General features: G+C 48.2%; 1 protein-coding gene across 3 annotated transcripts in view; it reads right to left on the bottom strand.

Annotated features, from left to right (window-relative positions):
- C16H10orf90 (chromosome 16 C10orf90 homolog) overlaps positions 1-18,202 on the bottom strand; it is a 232,032-nt gene that overhangs the window by 13,234 nt on the left and 200,596 nt on the right. For all 3 annotated transcript variants that reach the window (XM_060286504.1, XM_060286505.1, XM_030832073.2), the window contains one exon: positions 16,657-16,834. In XM_060286504.1, coding sequence (XP_060142487.1) covers positions 16,657-16,834 — 178 coding nt within the window. The remainder of the gene's footprint in view (positions 1-16,656; positions 16,835-18,202) is intronic.

Raw genomic sequence — 18,202 nt, 5'->3', positions numbered from 1 at the left:
AGTGGACATCCTTTTCTTATTCCTGATCTTAGAGGAAATGGTTTCAGGTTTTCACCATTGAGAACGATGTTTGCTGTGGGTTGTTGTATATGGCCTTCATTATGTTGAGGGAGGTCCCCTCTATGCCCACTTTCCAGAGAGTTTTTTATCATAAATGGGTGTGGAATTTTGTCATAAGCTTTTTCTGCATCTATTGAGATGATCATATGGTTTTTATTCTAAAATTTGTTAATATGGTGTATCACATTGATTGATTTGCATATACTGAAGAATCCTTGCATCCCTGGGATAAATCCCACTTGATCATGGTGTATGATCCTTTTAACGTGTTGTTGGATTCTGTTTGCTAGTATTTTGTTGAGGATTTTTGCATCTATACTCATCAGTAATACTGGTCTATAATTTTCTTTTTTTGTACTATGTTTGTCTGGTTTTGGTATCAGGGTGATGGCGGCCTCATAGAATGAGTCTGGGAGTTTTCCTTCCTCTGCAATTTTTGGGAAGAGTTTGAGAAGAATGGGTGTGAGCTCTTCTCTAATGTTTGATAGCATTCAGCTGTGAAGTCATCTGGTCCTGAACTTTTGTTTGTTGGAAGATTTTTTACCACAGTTTCAATTTCATTACTTGTGATTGGTCTGTTCATATTTTCTATTTCTCCCTGGTTCAGTCTTGGAAGTTTATACCTTTCTAAGGATTTGTCCATTTCTTCCACGTTGTCCATTTTTTTGGCATAGAGTTGCTTGTAGTAGTCGCTTAGGATGCTTTGTATTTCTGCGGTGTCTGTGGTAACTTCTCCTTTTTCATTTCTAATTTTATTCATTTGAGTCCTCTCCCTCTTTTTCTTGATGAGTCTGGCTAATGGTTAATCAATTTTGTTTATCTTCTCAAGCTTTCTTTTGATTTCCATTTTCATGGAATATCTTTTTCCATCCCCTAACTTTCAGTCTGTATGTGTCCCTAGGTCTGAAGTGGGTCTCTTGTAGATGGCATATATATGGGTCTTGTTTTTGTATCCATTCAGCAAGCTTGTGTCTTTTGGTTGGAGCATTTAATGTGTTCACGTTTAAGGTTATTATCGATATGTATGTCCCTATGACCATTTTCTTAATTGTTTTGGGTTTGTTTTTGTAGGTCCTTTTCTTCTCTTGTGTTTCCCACTTAGAGAAGTTCCTTTAGCATTTGTTGTAGAGCTGGTTTGGTGGTGCTGAATTCTCTTAGCTTTTGCTTGTCTGTAAAGCTTTTGATTTCTCCATCAAATCTGAATGAGATCCTTGCTGGGTAATCTTGGTTGTACGTTCTGCCCTTTCATCACTTTAAATATATCATGCCACTCCCTTCTGGCTTGTAGAGTTTCTGCTGAGAATTCAGCTGTTAACCTCATGGGAGTTCTCTTCTACGTTATTTGTCGTTTTCCCCTTGTTGCTTTCAATAATTTTTCTTTGCCTTTAATTCTTGTCAATTTGATTACTATGTATCTCGGCGTGTTTCTCCTTGGGTTTATCCTGCCTGAGACTCTCTGTGCTTCCTGGACTTGGGTGGCTATTTCCTTTCCCATGTTAGCGAAGTTTTCGACTATAATCTCTTCAAATATTTTTTCGGGTCCTTTCTTTCTCTCTTCTCCTTCTGGGACCCCTATAATGTGAATGTTGTTGGGTTTAATATTGCCCCAGAGGTCTCTTAGGCTGTCTTCATTTCTTTTCATTCTTTTTTCTTTATTCTGTTCCATAGCAGTGAATTCCACCATTCTGTCTTTCAGGTCAGTTATCTGTTCTTCTGCCTCAGTTATACTACTATTGATTCCTTTTAGTGTATTTTTCATTTCAGTTATTGTATTGTTCATCTCTGTTTGTTTGTTTAATTCTTCTAGGTGTTTGTTCTTTAATTCTTCTAGGTCTTTGTTAAACATTTCTTGCATCTTCTCAATCTTTGCCTCCATTCTTTTTCTGAGGTCCTGGATCATCTTCACTATCATTATTCTGAAATCTTTTTCTGGAAGGTTTCCTATCTCCACTTCATTTAGTTGTTTGTCTGGGGTTTAACTTGTTCCTTCATCTGGTACATAGCCCTCTGCCTTTTCATTTTGCCTATGTTTCTGTGAATGTGGTCTTCCTTCCACAGGCTGCAGAATTGTAGTTCTTCTTGCTTCTGCTGTCTGCCCTTTGGTGGATAAGGCTATCTAAGAGGCTTGTGCAAGTTTCCTGATAGGAGGGATTGGTGGTGGACAGAGGTCAGTAAAACATTAATCTACTTGTCTGCTCGTGGGAGGGGCTGGGTTCCCTCCCTGTTGGTTGTTTGGCCTGAGGCGACCCAACACTGGAGCCTACCAGGCTCTTTGGTGGGGCTAATGGCGGACTCTTGTAGGTCTCATGCCAAGGAGTACTTCCCAGAACTTCTGCTGCCAGTTTCCTGTCCTCACGGTGAGCCACCCCCCGCCTCTGCAGGAGACTCTCCAACACTAGCAGGTAGGTCTGGTTCAGTCTCCCATGGGGTCACTGCTCCTTCCCCTGGGTCCCGATGCGCACACTACTTTGTGTGTGCCCTCCAAGAGTGGAGTCTCTGTTTCCCCCAGTCCTGTTGAAGTCCTGCAATCAAATCCCACTAGCCTTCAAAGTCTGATTCTCTAGGAATTCCTCCTCCCGTTGTCAGACCCCCAGGTTGGGAAGCCTGACGTGGGGCTCAGAACCTTCACTCTAGTAGGTGGACTTCTGTGGTATAAGTGTTCTCCAGTTTGTGAGTCACCCACCCAGCAGTTATGGGATTTGATTTTATTGTGATTGCGCCCCTCCTACCATCTCACTGTGGCTTCTCCTTTGTCTTTGCATGTGGGGTATCTTTTTGGTGAGTTCCAGCGTCTTCCTGTCAATAATTGTTCCGCAGTTAGTTGTGATTCCAGTGCTCTCACAAGAGGGAGTCACCACGTGGGGTTTTAAGCAGGGGATCTGATTTGAATTCTTAAAGGCCGACTCCAGCAGCTGTTCAGAACACGCGCCAACTGGGTGGAGAAAATTCAAACGTGGCAGCAGGGAGATAGGTCAGACTATTGCAGCCAGGTAAGCAAAAGATGACAGCAGCGCTCAGCACAGCTGGGAAGTGGGAGGACTCAGGACTCACCTACACTCACCGAACATGAGCCATGAGAGTTATGAAGGTGGAAGAGAAAACCAGGCTTTACGCGGGAGGGATGGATTGAGAGTTTGGGGTTAGCAGATGCAGACTATTATATATAGAATGAATAAACAACAAGGTCCTACTGTATAGCACAGGGAACTATATTCAATACCCTATGATAATCCTTAATGGAAAAGAATATGAAAAAGAATGTGTATGTATGTGTGTGTGTGTGTGTATATATATATATATACACACACACACATATATATCTCTCACTTTGCTGTACAGCAGAAATTAACACAACATTGTAAATTACCTATACTTGAATAAAATAAATTTTAAAAAGAGAAAGAAAGAGAGAGAGAGAGAGAGGAAGGAAGAGAGGGAGGGAGGGAGGGAGGAAGAAAGAAAACCAGGCTTTGTGTTGGAGCAACCCTTCATTTGACTGTTAAGTTTCCACCTCTTTGGGGCTCGGCAGACTCAAAGATCAATAAGACAAAGGGCTCACAGCCCAGGGTGAGAGCCAGATACACGAGGCCTTCAGGTGTCAGGACTGATGTCTACACAGGGAGAGGGCTCATGGGGGGTGAGCAGTCCACCAAGGAAGGGGTGGGACTGGGGAGACTTCACAGCAGGAGACAGCTGAGCTGAATCTTGAAAAAGAAAGAGGCGTCCCAACAGTGGGAGGAAGGCTGCTAGGAGGGTGGCCCAGGTGGAAACACAGCAGGACCATGGGGACCAGCCTGCAGCAAGAGACAGCTCTTCAGGGAATCATACAGCAGGACCTCATTTCATAAGATGGAAACCATCCTGCACGCACTTTGCTCAAAAATACAGTGAAAGCTCATCTATCAATTCCCTTTTCATGGAAATTCTACCTTTATAAAATTAAAGTGCCTGGTGAGAACAATTTTCTGCTAGCTTATGGGTCTTTTCTGGATTTTCCTTGAAGCTGTACGTGTTTTAATTCACTAACACAGAGGAAAGAACGGCCCTTGTATTTTTACCTCCTGTTTTATCATTCAAACACAGCAGGGGTTTTCCCCACCCCCCAAGCAAATTACTAAGGTAAATTGCCTATTTCTGCCTTCCTGGAAAACTCTTCTTCTTCTTTTTTTTTTTTTTTTAAACTTGAATCTCTTGTGTCTGGCTTATCATCGTATCCAAACTACTGGCCTGTTGCTAACTTCGCGTGGCAAAGGCCAGACACACTGAGCCCGATTCAGGTCAGCAAACAACGAGCTACCGAGAGTCTGGTGCTCCCGAGGCTGTTCTTGGGGAGCAGCTGAGTCAAAGCCAAGTCCTGACATCCCATTAATCTCTATAAACACACGCGGGTGTTTATTACAACCCTCACGTCACACACGTGCAAACATGCATGCACAGATGGGGACAGGTGGCCTCAACATCCAGGCAGCTAGCTGACAGTGTCAGCAGGAGGCAGCAGGGATCCCCCAGACACCAGCATGACTGGTTGTTTATGAGGCCAGAGCTCATTTTCCTCCACACAGAGTCCTTATCTACAGCTGATGGCAAAGCTTCATTTTCCCTATTGAACAAGTCATCTAAATGATAATCAGGTTCACACTGGATTTATTAGTGCAGTGCCCTCGCAGAAGCTGATGTTCTGCAGTCACCCTGAGCACTTTGAAGCGTCTTTTAGAATTTGCTTCCCCTAGCTTAAAAACACCAAACCCAAGAGATGCCTGTGGGAGAGAATCCAGCCGGGAGCCAACAAGCCAGTTTGGAGGGTAGATGCCAAGTCTACACTGGCCGGCATCTTCTAGGAAAGACAGGGCCTCCCAAAACGAATGGAAATGGGATATGTTTTAGGGAAGAAGATCTCTAGAGGATTCTTCTCCTGAAAAGGGGCTCCAATACACGTGTATTCGAAGGTCACGGGGCTGTTCATTATGTCAGTTTCCAAGCCAGGGAGCAGCTGGCCCTCCTGCCTCTGGAATAATTACATCATGGCCTTCAGGAGTTACATCCAGTTACTTGCACATCATTTCCATTCAGCTCACCTCGCTGGGACCTCCAATTTGCTGACGTGGGTAGCAGCCGAGTGGCCTGCCTTGGACCAATTAACCCTCCAGAAACTAAACGGTGTGCATTACACTGTAGAAAAGCGAGTTGAAGACTCATAGGTTGTTTGCCTTCAAAATGCTCTTGTGATGATAAAGTCTTGTAAACATCCTCGTTCTTCTGAAATCCCTTCTATCCTTCTGTGGGATCCTGAATGACAGTTTGTGGATGAGCAACCCATTCCAGGGGCCTGGAAGGCCGGCGGAGGCTGCACGTTTCATTTATATAAAGATAATGCTCAATTCCCATTCGGACACAAAAGAGAGATACTAACGTCACAGTTCAGAGAGGCAACGAGCCTCTCCGATCCTTCAGGTAAAGGCATACAGAATTAAGAAATGAAAAATCAACCAGAGGTCTGTGGGGAGATCTACTCCTCTTTTCATGCTCAGGTCAAGAAATGAGATGGACCACAGGCTCCTGGTTAAGATGAGTGAATAGTGCTCTCTGCAGAGAGCTTGGCTCCTGCACAGACAGACTTATCCTTGAGTCTAGAGCAGGACTGAAGCCCGTTTCAGGGCTTCCATGAACAGATAGGGCGCTGGGAGCTAAAGGATGGATTTGAGGAAGGGTCTGCCCTTGGCTGACGGGGCCGGTGATGAGAAGGATCGCGGGCTTGCCAGTCTGCCAAGCGCACTGGCAGCCCACGAGCCTCCCTGCAGGTCCTCGTAATAGAATCCTTGATGCAACACAGGCAGATGAGGCCCAGGGACCGTGGCTTCAGCTCCTCCACCTAGAGGAACCAGATCCCCAAGTGAAACATCTCTGCTTCAAAGGAGACTTAATACAATCCCCGGTGCCATCCTACTCTCTCTCTCGGACCCAAGAGCTCCATCGCAAGCTGCTTTCCCCCCTGCCCCCCAGGGTCTTCTCCTTTATGGTTCTAGATTCACTTTACTTGGCTGTCAGCCTGGCCAACTCTGTTCCCAAGGAGCCACCGAACAAGCTGATAGCATGAATATTCAGCTTACCCCACTGTCTACAGCATCAGAGATTCACAAACTAACCCAGATCCCTACTCAAGACCAGACACTCACAAACTGAACCCTCGTCAAGGGCTCCCATCAGTTGCCTAAAACGTGCATTTTTCTGGGGCCAGCAAAGCGATGCACAGCATTTCCCACAATGAGCACACTGGTGAATTTAAAGGCAAACCAAAGGAGCTGGACAACTCCACCTAGACTGTAAGACGTAATGACCCCTGTTCTTAGTGACCTCACTACACACGGCAGGAAATTCACTGTTTCTGCTTCATGAAAATAATACGAGCATTAGTACATTAAACATCATGCTTCTATGATGTACTTTTTTAAATTAATTAATTTTTTGGCTGCATTGGGTCTTCGTTGCTGTGTGCAGGCTTTCTCTAGTTGCGGGGGCTACCCTTCGTTGCGGTGCGCGGGCTTCTCATTGTGGTGGCTTCTCTTGCTGCGGAGCACGGGCCCTAGAGCACGGGGGCTTCAGTAGTTGTGGCACGCAGGCTCAGTAGTTGTGGCTCACGGGCTCTAGAGCGCAGGCTCAGCAGTTGTGGCACATGGGCTTAGTTGCTCTGTTGCATGTGGGATCTTCCCGGACCAGGGCTCAAACCTGTGTCCCCTGCATTGGCAGGCGGATTCTCAACCACTGCGCCACCAGGGAAGTCCCTATGATGTACATTTGATGATGCTTCCTTTGGCCCGCCTGACCCTCCATACCATGAAAAAAGTGTCCATTTGGGATCCGAGTCTGCAGGTCTGGGTCAGTCTAGGCCTCAGCTCGGTGCTCTGTGCCCTGGGACAGGCCACTCAAGCTCGCTGACCTTCTGTACCTCCTCTGCTTGGTACGGGGACAGTATCTGCTTTAAAGGTCCTTGGCAGGTCTCATGGGATGGTTCGTATGAAAGTGCACTTTAACCGTGGAGATGCCAGTGACAGCAGCAATGGTAACTGGCACCACTCTCCGTGAAAGCAGGTCTTCCGTCTTTATAGATGAGCAAACTGAGGCCTTGCCGTTCAGTAGCTTAGCCTAGGTCTCAGAGTAAATAGGTAAGAGGCCTGAGAATGGAGTCACTGATGGAATCAATGGACTGTTTATTCTCTGCACAAGACAGATGGTTGTGGTTCTCAAAGTGAGGCTAATATTTTCACGTAAATGCTAATAACATCTGTGTGGCTTCTGCTTCCCTTTCCTCCCCTGAACCGGCAGCCTCAGCATCACTTGGGAACTTGGTACAAATGCAAGTCCTTGGCCCCGCCCCAGGTTAGCTGGACCGGAAATTCTGGGGCTGGACCAGTGGTCTGTGAGTTCACAAGCCCTTTAAGTGATTCTGATGCTTGCTCACGTTTGCGGAACACTGAGAGAAGGTAAGAGTGATAAGGAAAAAAGCCAAGTCCCTAGGTGGGTTTCCAGGATTTGAGGAAGGATCGCCAAATAAGGATGCCCAGTTAAATTTGCATTTCAGATCAACAATGAAACATTTTTTTTTAGCGTAAGTTGTATCCCGTGCAATATTTGGGACATACTTAGGCTGAAAGGTGTTTTGATGCTCTGAAATGCAAGTTTAACTGAGCCTCCTATACTTTCATTCAATGCATCTGGCAACCCTATTCTGAGGGAATGGAGAACCTCTCTTTGCCATGGCAACAGACAATCAGATCCCCAGCCCCAGAGACCCCAGTGGCATAGTCTGATTCAGCTGCCTGTGTCACTGTCCTAGTTGCACAGTTAGCCCTCCGGCAGCTTCCTCTAGCCATTTTCTCAGCTCTTGGTATGGACAACGCCACCCTCCCTGGTTATTTCACATTATGACATTTGTGAAGTGCTTTCCAAAGGGATTTTGACTGGTTCCTCTTTCTCTGTTGGACTCTGTGCTGGGTGACAGCATGATGGCACTGTTACAGATGCCAGGGGAGCCCACGTGGAGACAGGTCCAGGGCCTGTCAATGGACAAGCTTCCAGTGAGGCAAGCTGGCCACAGACTGTGAAATCGGCACCACAAGCCCACTGCCCAGAGGTTCCCAGGGTCCTCAGTCATCACCTTCTGGAATTGCTGGACCAAAGGGATTCAGATAAGGAGAGTAAGACCTCCTTCTCACAGTCCCAGATTCCTGTGGGAAATGGCAGATTGAAACTCCAGTTGGGGTTTCTTTGGCAAAACATGGTAGATATTTTTATAAGCAGACATTCCTAGAGCTATATTTCCAAAGTGGAGTCTCGAGAGTCAGGTAAAAGCATTCCAAGGTCAAAGAAGTTTAGAGAACTTATCAGTGCCCTTGACATACATGAGCATTGTAAACCTCCCAGAGAACACAGCATACAAAACAGTCTGAAGGGATTGGTCTCCCTCGGGAACGCATTTTGGATAGTCTAGGCTTAAGGATGCTGGGGAGAGAAGTGACAACTGCAGAATGTTAACGGTTATGATTCGTTCTCAGTTTTCAAAGTTAGTATTTGTGGCTACAGAATAGGACTTTATATATATGGATATATAAAACCTGGTGCACTTTCGCCACATTTTCTTAAGAATGTGTGTGTTTGAACAGCAAGTTTAAATTACCCATATAAAGGAAGCGTGACAATGGCTCAAATCGCACTTCACCATAAAAGAGCAACATCTAGAACATGTCTGAAAGGCTAGCTGTTGATGTGAGATTCACTGCTCCAATTTCAGGGTTTCCCAGCATTATCTAGAGCAGGGGTCCCCAACCCCCAGGCTACAGACTGATACCGGTCCATGGCCTGTTAGGAACCGGGCTGCACAGCAGGAGGTGAGTGGTGGGCGAGCGAGCAAAGCTTCATCTGTAATTACAGCCGCTCCCCATCGCTCGCATTATGGCCTGAGCTCCGCCTCCTGTCAGATCAGCGGCGGCATTAGATTCTCATAGGAGCGCGAACCCTGCTGTGAACTGCGCGTGCGAGAGATCTAGGTTGCGCGCTTCTTATGAGAATCTAATGTCTGATGATCTGAGGTAGAGCTGAGGCAGTGATGCTAGCGCTGGGGAGCGGCTGCAGGCACAGATTATCATTAGCTGAGAGGTTTGACTGCACAGAGACCATAATAAATCAATTGCTTGCAGACTCATATCAAAACCCGACACAGCAAGATCCTTTTTGACCCACCTCCCAGAGAAATGGAAATAAAAATAAACAAATGGGACCTAATGAAACTTCAAAGCTTTTGCACAGCAAAGGAAACCATAAACAAGACCAAAAGACAACCCTCAGAATGGGAGAAAATATTTGCAAATGAAGCAACTGACAAAGGATTAATCTCCAAAATTTACAAGCAGCTCATGCAGCTCAGTAACAAAAAAACAAACAACCCAATCCAAAAATGGGCAGAAGACCTAAATAGACATTTCTCCAAAGGAGATATACATATTGCCAGCAAACACATGAAAGGATGCTCAACATCACTAATCATTAGAGAAATGCAAATCAAAACTACAATGAGATATCATCTCACACCAGTCAGAATGGCCATCATCAAAAAATCTGCCAACAATAAATGCTGGAGAGGGTGTGGAGAAAAGGGAACCCTCTTGCACTGCTGGTGGGAATGTGAATTGGTACAGCCACTATGGAGAACAGTATGGAGGTTCCTTAAAAAACTACAAATAGAACTACCATTTGACCCAGCAATCCCACTACTGGGCATATACCCTGAGAAAACCATAATTCAAAAAGAGTCATGTACCAAAATGTTCATTGTGGCGCTATTTACAATAGCCAGGAGATGGAAACAACCTAAGTGTCCATCATCGGATGAATGGATAGGGAAGATGTGGCACATATATACAATGGAATATTACTCAGCCATAAAAGAAACGAAATTGAGCTATTTGTAATGAGGTGGATGGACCTAGAGTCTGTCATACAGAGTGAAGTAAGTCAGAAAGAAAAAGACAAATATCGTATGCTAACACATATATATGGAATTTAAGAAAAAAAAATATCATGAAGAACCTCGGGGTAAGACAGGAATAAAGACGCAGACCTACTAGAGAATGGACTTGAGGATATGGGGAGGGGGAAGGGTAAGCTGTGACAAAGCGAGAGAGTGGCATGGACATATATACACTACCAAAAGTAAAACAGATAGCTAGTGGGAAGCAGCCGCATAGCACAGGGAGATCGGCTCGGTGCTTTGTGACCACCTAGAGCAGTGGGATAGGGAGGGTGGGAGGGAGGGAGACGCAAGAGGGAAGAGATATGGGAACATATGTATATGTATAACTGATTCACTTTGATATAAAGCAGAAAATAGCACACCACTGTAAAGCAATTATACTCCAATAAAGATGTAAAAAAAAAACAAACCCATCAGTGACAAGTGACAATTGGCAAGTGACAATTAAGACGGGACACAAGCAACACACTTCGGGTGTCACTGTCTCCCATCACCCCTAGATGGGACCACCTAGTTGCAGGAAAACAAGCTCAGGGCTCCCACTGATTCTGCATTATCGTGGATTGTATAATTATTTCATTATATATTACAATGTAATAATAATAGAAATAAAGTGCACAATAAATGTAATGTGCTTGAGTCATCCCGAAACCATCCCCCCACCCCCCAGTCTGTGGAAAAATTGCCTTCCACGAAACCAGTCCCTGGTGCCAGAAAGGTTGGGGACCGCTGATTTAGAGAACCACAAAATACCGTGATTTATAGATGATGAATAAACTTTCATTCTGCTTGCCAAGTAGATTTATATCCTTAGTGTCACTGCAAGGTTTATTACTGAACTGCACTGTGGGATAAAAGGGAAATCATTTGGAAAATAAAATCCAGGCAATTGGGAGAGTTCCCATAAAGACATTTTCCCTTAACATTCTACAATTCTGTGTTTAATTATTTTAATTAGAATAAAATAGGTCTACTTCTAATCAACAGACATAGAGTGATCTTTTTTTCCCTCGTTTCTTAGAAAAAGACACAACACGAAACCTTTATCATTGGTCCGAGAAGGACACCAGTAATAGTGTACGTGCAAATATCTCTGAATTAGGGAAACAGTCTTTTAGCTAAATCATGCTTCTTGTTTTCTTTGCAGACTGATGAAGTAACAATTGACTTTTATCTGATAAGCGCATTTAAAATTCCTTTGTGAGTAATATTGGGAGAACTAGGCCCAAATATTTATTCAGAAGATTGATGGAAAAACATTCATGAGATCAGATCAGCACTAACAGGGGCGGTGTGGCCAGTGCTAGCTGCGTGATGAACAGCACATTTTTATTACTGCAATGACTTCCCCAGCCATCTCATATCTGCTGGGTCACTTTTCTAGCTACATGCTCAGAGAATGCAAATTAATTTTAATACCTGCTCCAGCCAAAAATCATCAGCGAAAGCAGATCAGCCGGAGAAGGAATTCTGCAGTGCCTTCAGGAGAATTCCGCTCCTCTGCTGGTCTGTGAGTTAAATGGCTGTGCTTGGCTCACCTTGGGAAGTACGGATAATGCAATTCAGATTAAGTTAGTCTGCTTTGCTACACGCGGCAGAGCTTCCCAGAGTGACCTGGTGTGGTGTGTGCCCACTGGCACTTAGAATCCAGGGAGGTTCTTCCGGCACACTCACATGGCTATAATCCAAAGTGAAAAGGTAAGAAGGTAGACCGTGTAGAGAGATACAAGAGACAGGAGTGCTCCCGTGGAAGAGGTAGGGAGGTGGAGACTGGGTGGGAGCAGTCAGGGAGGGCTTCCTGGAAGAAAGGTTTTCCTGAAGCCATCTTCCTGATGGGTTTCCTACACACTCACAGGTTAAGACGACAATCTGGAAGAGCCAGGAGGACCACGCCAAACATTAGAGGGGACATAAACTGAGATGGAGGCAAGCCAACCCGAGCTGCGTTTGAGCACTGCCCAGCTTTCCTAGTGGCTGCAGCATTGAGTACAGAGCAGCGAGCAGCAGTGATTCCCAGTGAGCAAAGTGCTCAACTGAGAAGTGAAAGTCAGCACACAGCCCAGGTCATGCATTACAGGAGTCACGGGAAAGAGCCTTGGGGGTAAGATAGTAAGACAGAAGCTAGACTTGAGATGGACTGGGGGGGTTAGGCAGCATGTTGCAGGGCAGAGAGGAAGCGGGACAGACAGGGCTTCTGTCAGGTGGTTTGGGGGCACTGATGGTGAATGTTCCCGGAGATAAAGAAGGACAGCCAATGAGACCAACTGGGACAGGTAGGCAGGTGGGCAAGCTAGGCTGGGAGGGGTCTGGGCTGCAGGGTGAGCATGGAATCCAGGGAGGCTCAAAAGCTGAAGGTGGTGCGGCCCCGGCTGGGGGAGTCGCAGTGAGGGCAGGATCACGCCACAGACTGGTCACCAGGAGATACTGACTGAGCCCCTACCTACGGGTGCTGTACCACCTACTAACTGCAGGTGCGAAACTGCCTACTACCTGGGGGTGCTGTACCTGATGCTGATGGGCTTTCAGCCCATCCTCCCTCAAATGCATCCTGCCGGGCAGAAGCAATGACTGACTCTGGAACTCTCTAATTCCAGGTTATGGTCAGCCTTTCAACATGACCAATCCCTCCCCCCGGGACCCCAGGAGCTGTGCAGAGACTATGGGGAAGCCCCACCTATGTCCCAGGTAACTCAGGGGACATGGGCAGGTGGAGCCCTGACTGGGGAAGGAGAGAGAGGCCCACAGGTTAGAGAGTCAGTACCTCAGACGCTGAGAACACAGGCCGGCCTCCCGCCCTTCCCCCAGACTCCTCGAGGCTCATCTTCTCCCCATGACTCGGCAGTCACCAGTCCCACCGACCCCATCACCTAGGAACCGCTGCGTCCGTCGCCCTTCGGCACTCCACTGCCTTGCCCTAGACTGCCTTCCTCACGTCTTGCCTGGAGCTACATAGCCTCAGCTTTGACGGCAGAACAAGGAGAAACCCAGAAGCAGCATATACAGTGCCTGGTAGCCCCCTGGACTCCCCTTCGGCGCTTCTGTCTCCCCCTCTGCTCCCCACCCCCATTGTACGGTCCAGCCATAGCTGATCTGAGCACCCAGCGACCTCTCCCTACAGTGCTTCCACACCCTCCCCCAGCACATCCTGCCCTCCCCACCCTGCCCCACGACGCACCCTCATAGTCTCTCCTCATCCTAATGCAGTACGAGGTCTCCTCCGTCAGGACCGTATCCCAAGGTGGGAGCGAGTCCACCACCCGTGGTTTGCCATGGCAACCCCCTTTCATGGCACTTAGCAAATTCCAAGGTCATTGCCTCTTTACCTGTGTGTTTTCCCCAAGAGGTGGGGAGGTCCCTGAGACCAGGGACTGTGGCTGGCACACAGTGGGTTCTCAAGAAGGGTTTGCTAAGAGATGGGTGAAGATGTTCCTCGTGTCACTGCTGGAGCCAAGCCCAGGTGGCCCAGGTGGCTCCTGGACAAGGAAAGAGGCCAGGCATGTGTTGGCTTTGGGAACTCAAGCTACAGAAGATGAGGTATTAGGACAGGCTGGGGCTGTAGGCAGGACCTTTATAACGCTGCTTCCCAGACTCGCTCTGGTCCCAGCTGGTCCTGAAAATCCCCCATCTCCACACAGGGAGCCAACTGAAAACTCACACACGTGAGCATGCACACGCATGTCCGCACACGTGTGTCACTGCCCCTGTGCGTTAGAGGCTGCTCAGGATTCATGAGCCAACAGGAAGCCGAGCCGGCCCTCTGGCCCTCACTGTAATTGTCCTGGATATCAGGTGCGCACTTTCCCGGCAGGCCCTCCACAAGTGGGTGTTTGTCAGCTGCCGGAGGTCCCACCCGAACCTCTCAGGTCTGTGCCAGGCGGGCCCTGATCAGAGGCAGCTATCTCAGCTCGGAAAGCAATCCGAGTCTCCCCTCTAACAGATGTCTTGACACTGTAGCCGGAGCTCGTTCACGAATATGATTTATTAACTAATTTAGCGTGTAAGAAAAACATCTGCATCTTGCTTTTATCATCTTGCCAGCAGACAGGCTGAAGACAAGATGTGTACTGCAGACTCGATTAATGGAGCCTTAAGCACTCCCTGCGCTTGTCCAGAGCTCGCACAAGGCTCTCGTTTCAGAAGTTGTCTGATTGAGCCGACCTAACACAAACAAACACGAGAGTAAACCTCTCATCAACCATAAATACCGCGGGGATCGGAAGAGCGGCCATAAAATCGTGCGCTGAAGCCTGCCCAGAGCATTCTAGTCATCAGGACCGTCTCGGAATTTGGGTAATAAAAAGGTGCCTCGGTTATTTAAGACTGGGTCTGATCACCTTTTATTATATACATGATATTAAGATTTTCATTCAAAGGAATGTGAACATGTAAGGATAATATCTGTTTGGGGCAAAACATCACCACAGGCTGATGGAGTGGATAGAACTGTCTCCCCAAAAAGATATGTTCAAGACCCCTCCCTTGTATCTGTGACTTGATTTGGAAATAGGGTCTTTGCAGTTGTATGCAAGTTAAAATGAGGTCATACTGGATGAGGGTGGACCCTACTCCAATGACTGGTGCCCTTATAAGAGGAAATTTGGACACAAAGACACACAGACACAAGGGAGACAAAGGCGGGGATTAGAATGACGCATCTATAAGCCAACCAATGCCAAGGAATGCTAGAAGCTGCCAGAAGCTACCGGAGCGAGTAGAGGGGCATAGGATGGATTCTCCCTCTGAGCTTCAGGAAGGAATCGGTCCTGTGGACACCTGGATTTTGGATTTCTGGCCTCCAGACTGCGAGAGAATCAAGTTCTGTTACCTTAGCCACCCACCCAGTCTAGGGTCATTTCTTCCAGCAGCCCTAGGAAATGGATACAGATGACCGAGGCAGCTTCCCTCTGATATTTGAGATGATGATATTCCAGGACACTGAGGCCCACGGTGTGGCACGGCCGGAAGGCAGCTGGCCCAGAGGACGAGCAGGAATGGCCCCACGCATAACAAGTTCCCAAATGTCCACGCGTCTCCATTTTTTTCTACACAAAGTGACGGGAGCTGACCGAAGAGGAAGACTCTTAGACGCCATTTTTTGTGTATACGTATGTTGAGCTCTAACGTGACACTGTTTTATATTTGTTGACAACACATCTGTTTATCTAACCATTTTCATCAAGCAGGATCTTCAAAAACGTGGAGGCCAAGTGGCCCACACACCACGGGCACCCTGGCAGCCCTCCCCAGAACAAGCCTGGACACTGAAGGCCCTGGGGGGAAGCCCGGTTGTAACTGACGCTTGGTGCCTCACGGCAACCTGAGAAATCTGTACCCGAACCCAGATTGCGCTCTGTTGAGCCAGAAACTAAGGAGCCGCCAGAGAACACACCCAAATAGTCTATAGCTGCCAATCGGCTTCCAAAGCCGATGAGAGACACATTTTCAAGCAGGGAAAGTCTTTGCACGTGTATTTTGTTGATTTCCTTTTCTTAGCATCCTGGGAAGTGTTACTGGGGCTGAGGAGCAGGTGTGCTACTAAATCCTTCACCGTGAGAAGGATGCATTCAAGTTTGCCCTTTCTGGGGTCTCGGACGACTCCCCCAGCAGAACTGCGGGGGGCGGAGGGGGACCTAGCCTGCCCGTGGTTAACAGGAATCCTATTCCAACCCCTCTGTCCTCTGTCCCCCCCATCCCCCCTGTAAGATCTTGGTAATATTTGCTAAGCTGCATTTTATTGAATATGGTTATTTCCCCAGAGGACTTTTATTCAGAATTAGACCCATGATTTCACCTCCTGGGGGCCGGAACATTTTCCTAGGAAGAAAGATCTTGTTCGTCTCTCCAAAGAAATAAAACGGAGGTTTCCCCAGGCCTCCAGATTTTAAGATTTGAGCTGGCAGGCCATCAGAATGTGCTCCCACGTCCCCACCTGTGCCCTTGTCTCTTCTTATTCTCGCCGGTTTAATAGTCTGTTTATAAGCTCCACGAAGGAAGGACGGAGGCCAGCCTTGCTTTTACTGCACGCTCTCCAGCTCCCAGCACGGAGCCCGGCCCAGAGAAGGGGTCTGGCCACGACTTCTCCAGTGAGTCAATGAGCGCTGCCCTTGCAGGGTCAGTGCGACACCGGCCCCCTGGCGCTTGGAAAGCTGGCCATCCCTTCTCTGAGCTCACGGCAGGAAAGGGGTTTCAAGATGATGAATGTTGATATAGACAAGCTGGAGTCAACCTCTCACCCCGAGACCTGTTCTGCAATCTATCAGGGGCAAAGGGCACCTCTTGCAAATATCTGTTAAGTAGCCAAGAACCGGAGCCGGCTGCCCTGGGCTGCTGCTTTCCCAGCTAAAAGGGTAAATTTGGGTCCCAAGTTATCTCTGCTGAGTCCAGTGCCCGTACACAATCTCTCAGGACGGGCTGGCTTCCGGGGCAGGCTGTACGACCCTGAGGTTTGGGTACTTGGGCGAACATGAGTCCTGCACAGGGCAGGGGCACCATCTGGACCACCGGCCTGGGTGAAGGTCGCGGCCCCAGGATCCGGCAGTCTCGCCAGCCCTCCCGAGCCACCTGTAGCTTACCGCTAAGAGGGTGGGGAACGGTGAACTGCTTCTTATTGGCGCGGACAGGAAGGAGACTCTGCTTCTGGCCCAGGCTCTCCTTCTGCTGGGCTTTTCTCTGCTGTACCATGTGTTCTAGCTTCTTCAGACGTTCTTGCGAGCGAGAAATGAACTGAGGTTTGCGGACTTCCAGGGCCTCCTAAGAGGAGCCAGGAAAGCATTTTCTTTTTAAGAGAGATGACGCAGAAAGGCAACACACCTGTCTGACTGGGTCGAGAGGCTGATGCATGAGCACATCCCAATTTTCTCCCAACACCTCATGGAAAGATGGCAACAGACACGCTGGTAACATAGGTCTCAGTCAGCACCAGGGGCCCCAACTGCAGCACGACTGACAGTCACCAGCAGCAAATTGTGAGTGCAAAGGCACACCTCCGCCCGTTCCTTCTCCTCCCTGTCAATTAATCCATTTCCAAAATCTGAATGCCCTAAATTCCATATTCCAAAGCGACACAGGTGGGAGAGGAATGGAGGCGTTCCGAGTCAGCTGCTTCTGCAGGGAGCTAGATGCCTTAAGAAGCACAGAACCAGATCCTCCTCCCAGCATGAAGCATGTGTCTTTTCAGGAGAAACAGTAATCATAGCTAACGGAAACAGCTTCTCCTCCCAGGAAGAAAGAGCCGGCAGGAGAGCTCTGCCTTTGCAGAATGGTTCTGTAAGCTCCATAGGGGAGGTCAGAATTCCCGTATTTCCTCTTCGGCCTCAGCTCTCACCGCATCCACCACTCCGTGCATGGACGAAGCCCCTAACACAGATTTACTGAAAAGGAATAACCACCGCTGACGCACTCTGCTCTGTGCTAGACACTAAGCTCAATGCTTCATGTGTATTTGTTGGCTGAGAATCCCCGCACTGATTCTGGAAGGCAGATACATTTATCCCCATTTGACAGAGGCAAAACCTGAGGCTCGTCACCATTTGGTAGATGGCCTGGCGACCCTCAGCTGGGGGTGTCCCATGCTTTTCCCACCCTGCCTTTCACTGTCTTAACCTATATTCCTTACAAACCGCTGTCCAAGTTGATCCCCTGCCTGGAGTACCACCCCCAGCTACACCCATCGGCTCAAGTCTCGGTTCTCCCAGTAAACTTCCAGGTCTCCCTGTTCAGCCTGAGCTTACTGGTCCTTCACGGACCACCCCGCGCGAGTGATTCATGCACATGTATTGTCATGCTAGGCTGTGAGCTCCCGGATGGCAGGTGCCCTGTCTCCTCCACATCGCATCCCTTACAGCCACTGCCCAGCTCTGCAAATAGCAGGTGCTCGGCACAGGCCCTCTGGAGGTGCTGCCACAGCGTAAACGTCCTCTGCCTCATTCCTCTCCCAGCCCTCGGGGAGCTCAGGGTTTCCAGGGAAAGGGCGACGCGGGCTCCATCCGTGTCGTGTTCGCGCCCCTAGCTGCTGTGCCCGGAAAGGAGTCTCTTGGCCAGTTGGCCTCCAAGGTGCCAGCCCCAGGTCCCAGGCACGAGTCACTGGGGCCTGGAGAGATGGCCCCTGGGGACGGCCTG

This window comes from Globicephala melas, chromosome 16, assembly GCF_963455315.2.
Source record: "Globicephala melas chromosome 16, mGloMel1.2, whole genome shotgun sequence".
In the NCBI taxonomy this organism is placed as follows: Eukaryota; Metazoa; Chordata; class Mammalia; order Artiodactyla; family Delphinidae; genus Globicephala; species Globicephala melas.
This window is presented reverse-complemented; position numbering and strand designations above follow the sequence as displayed.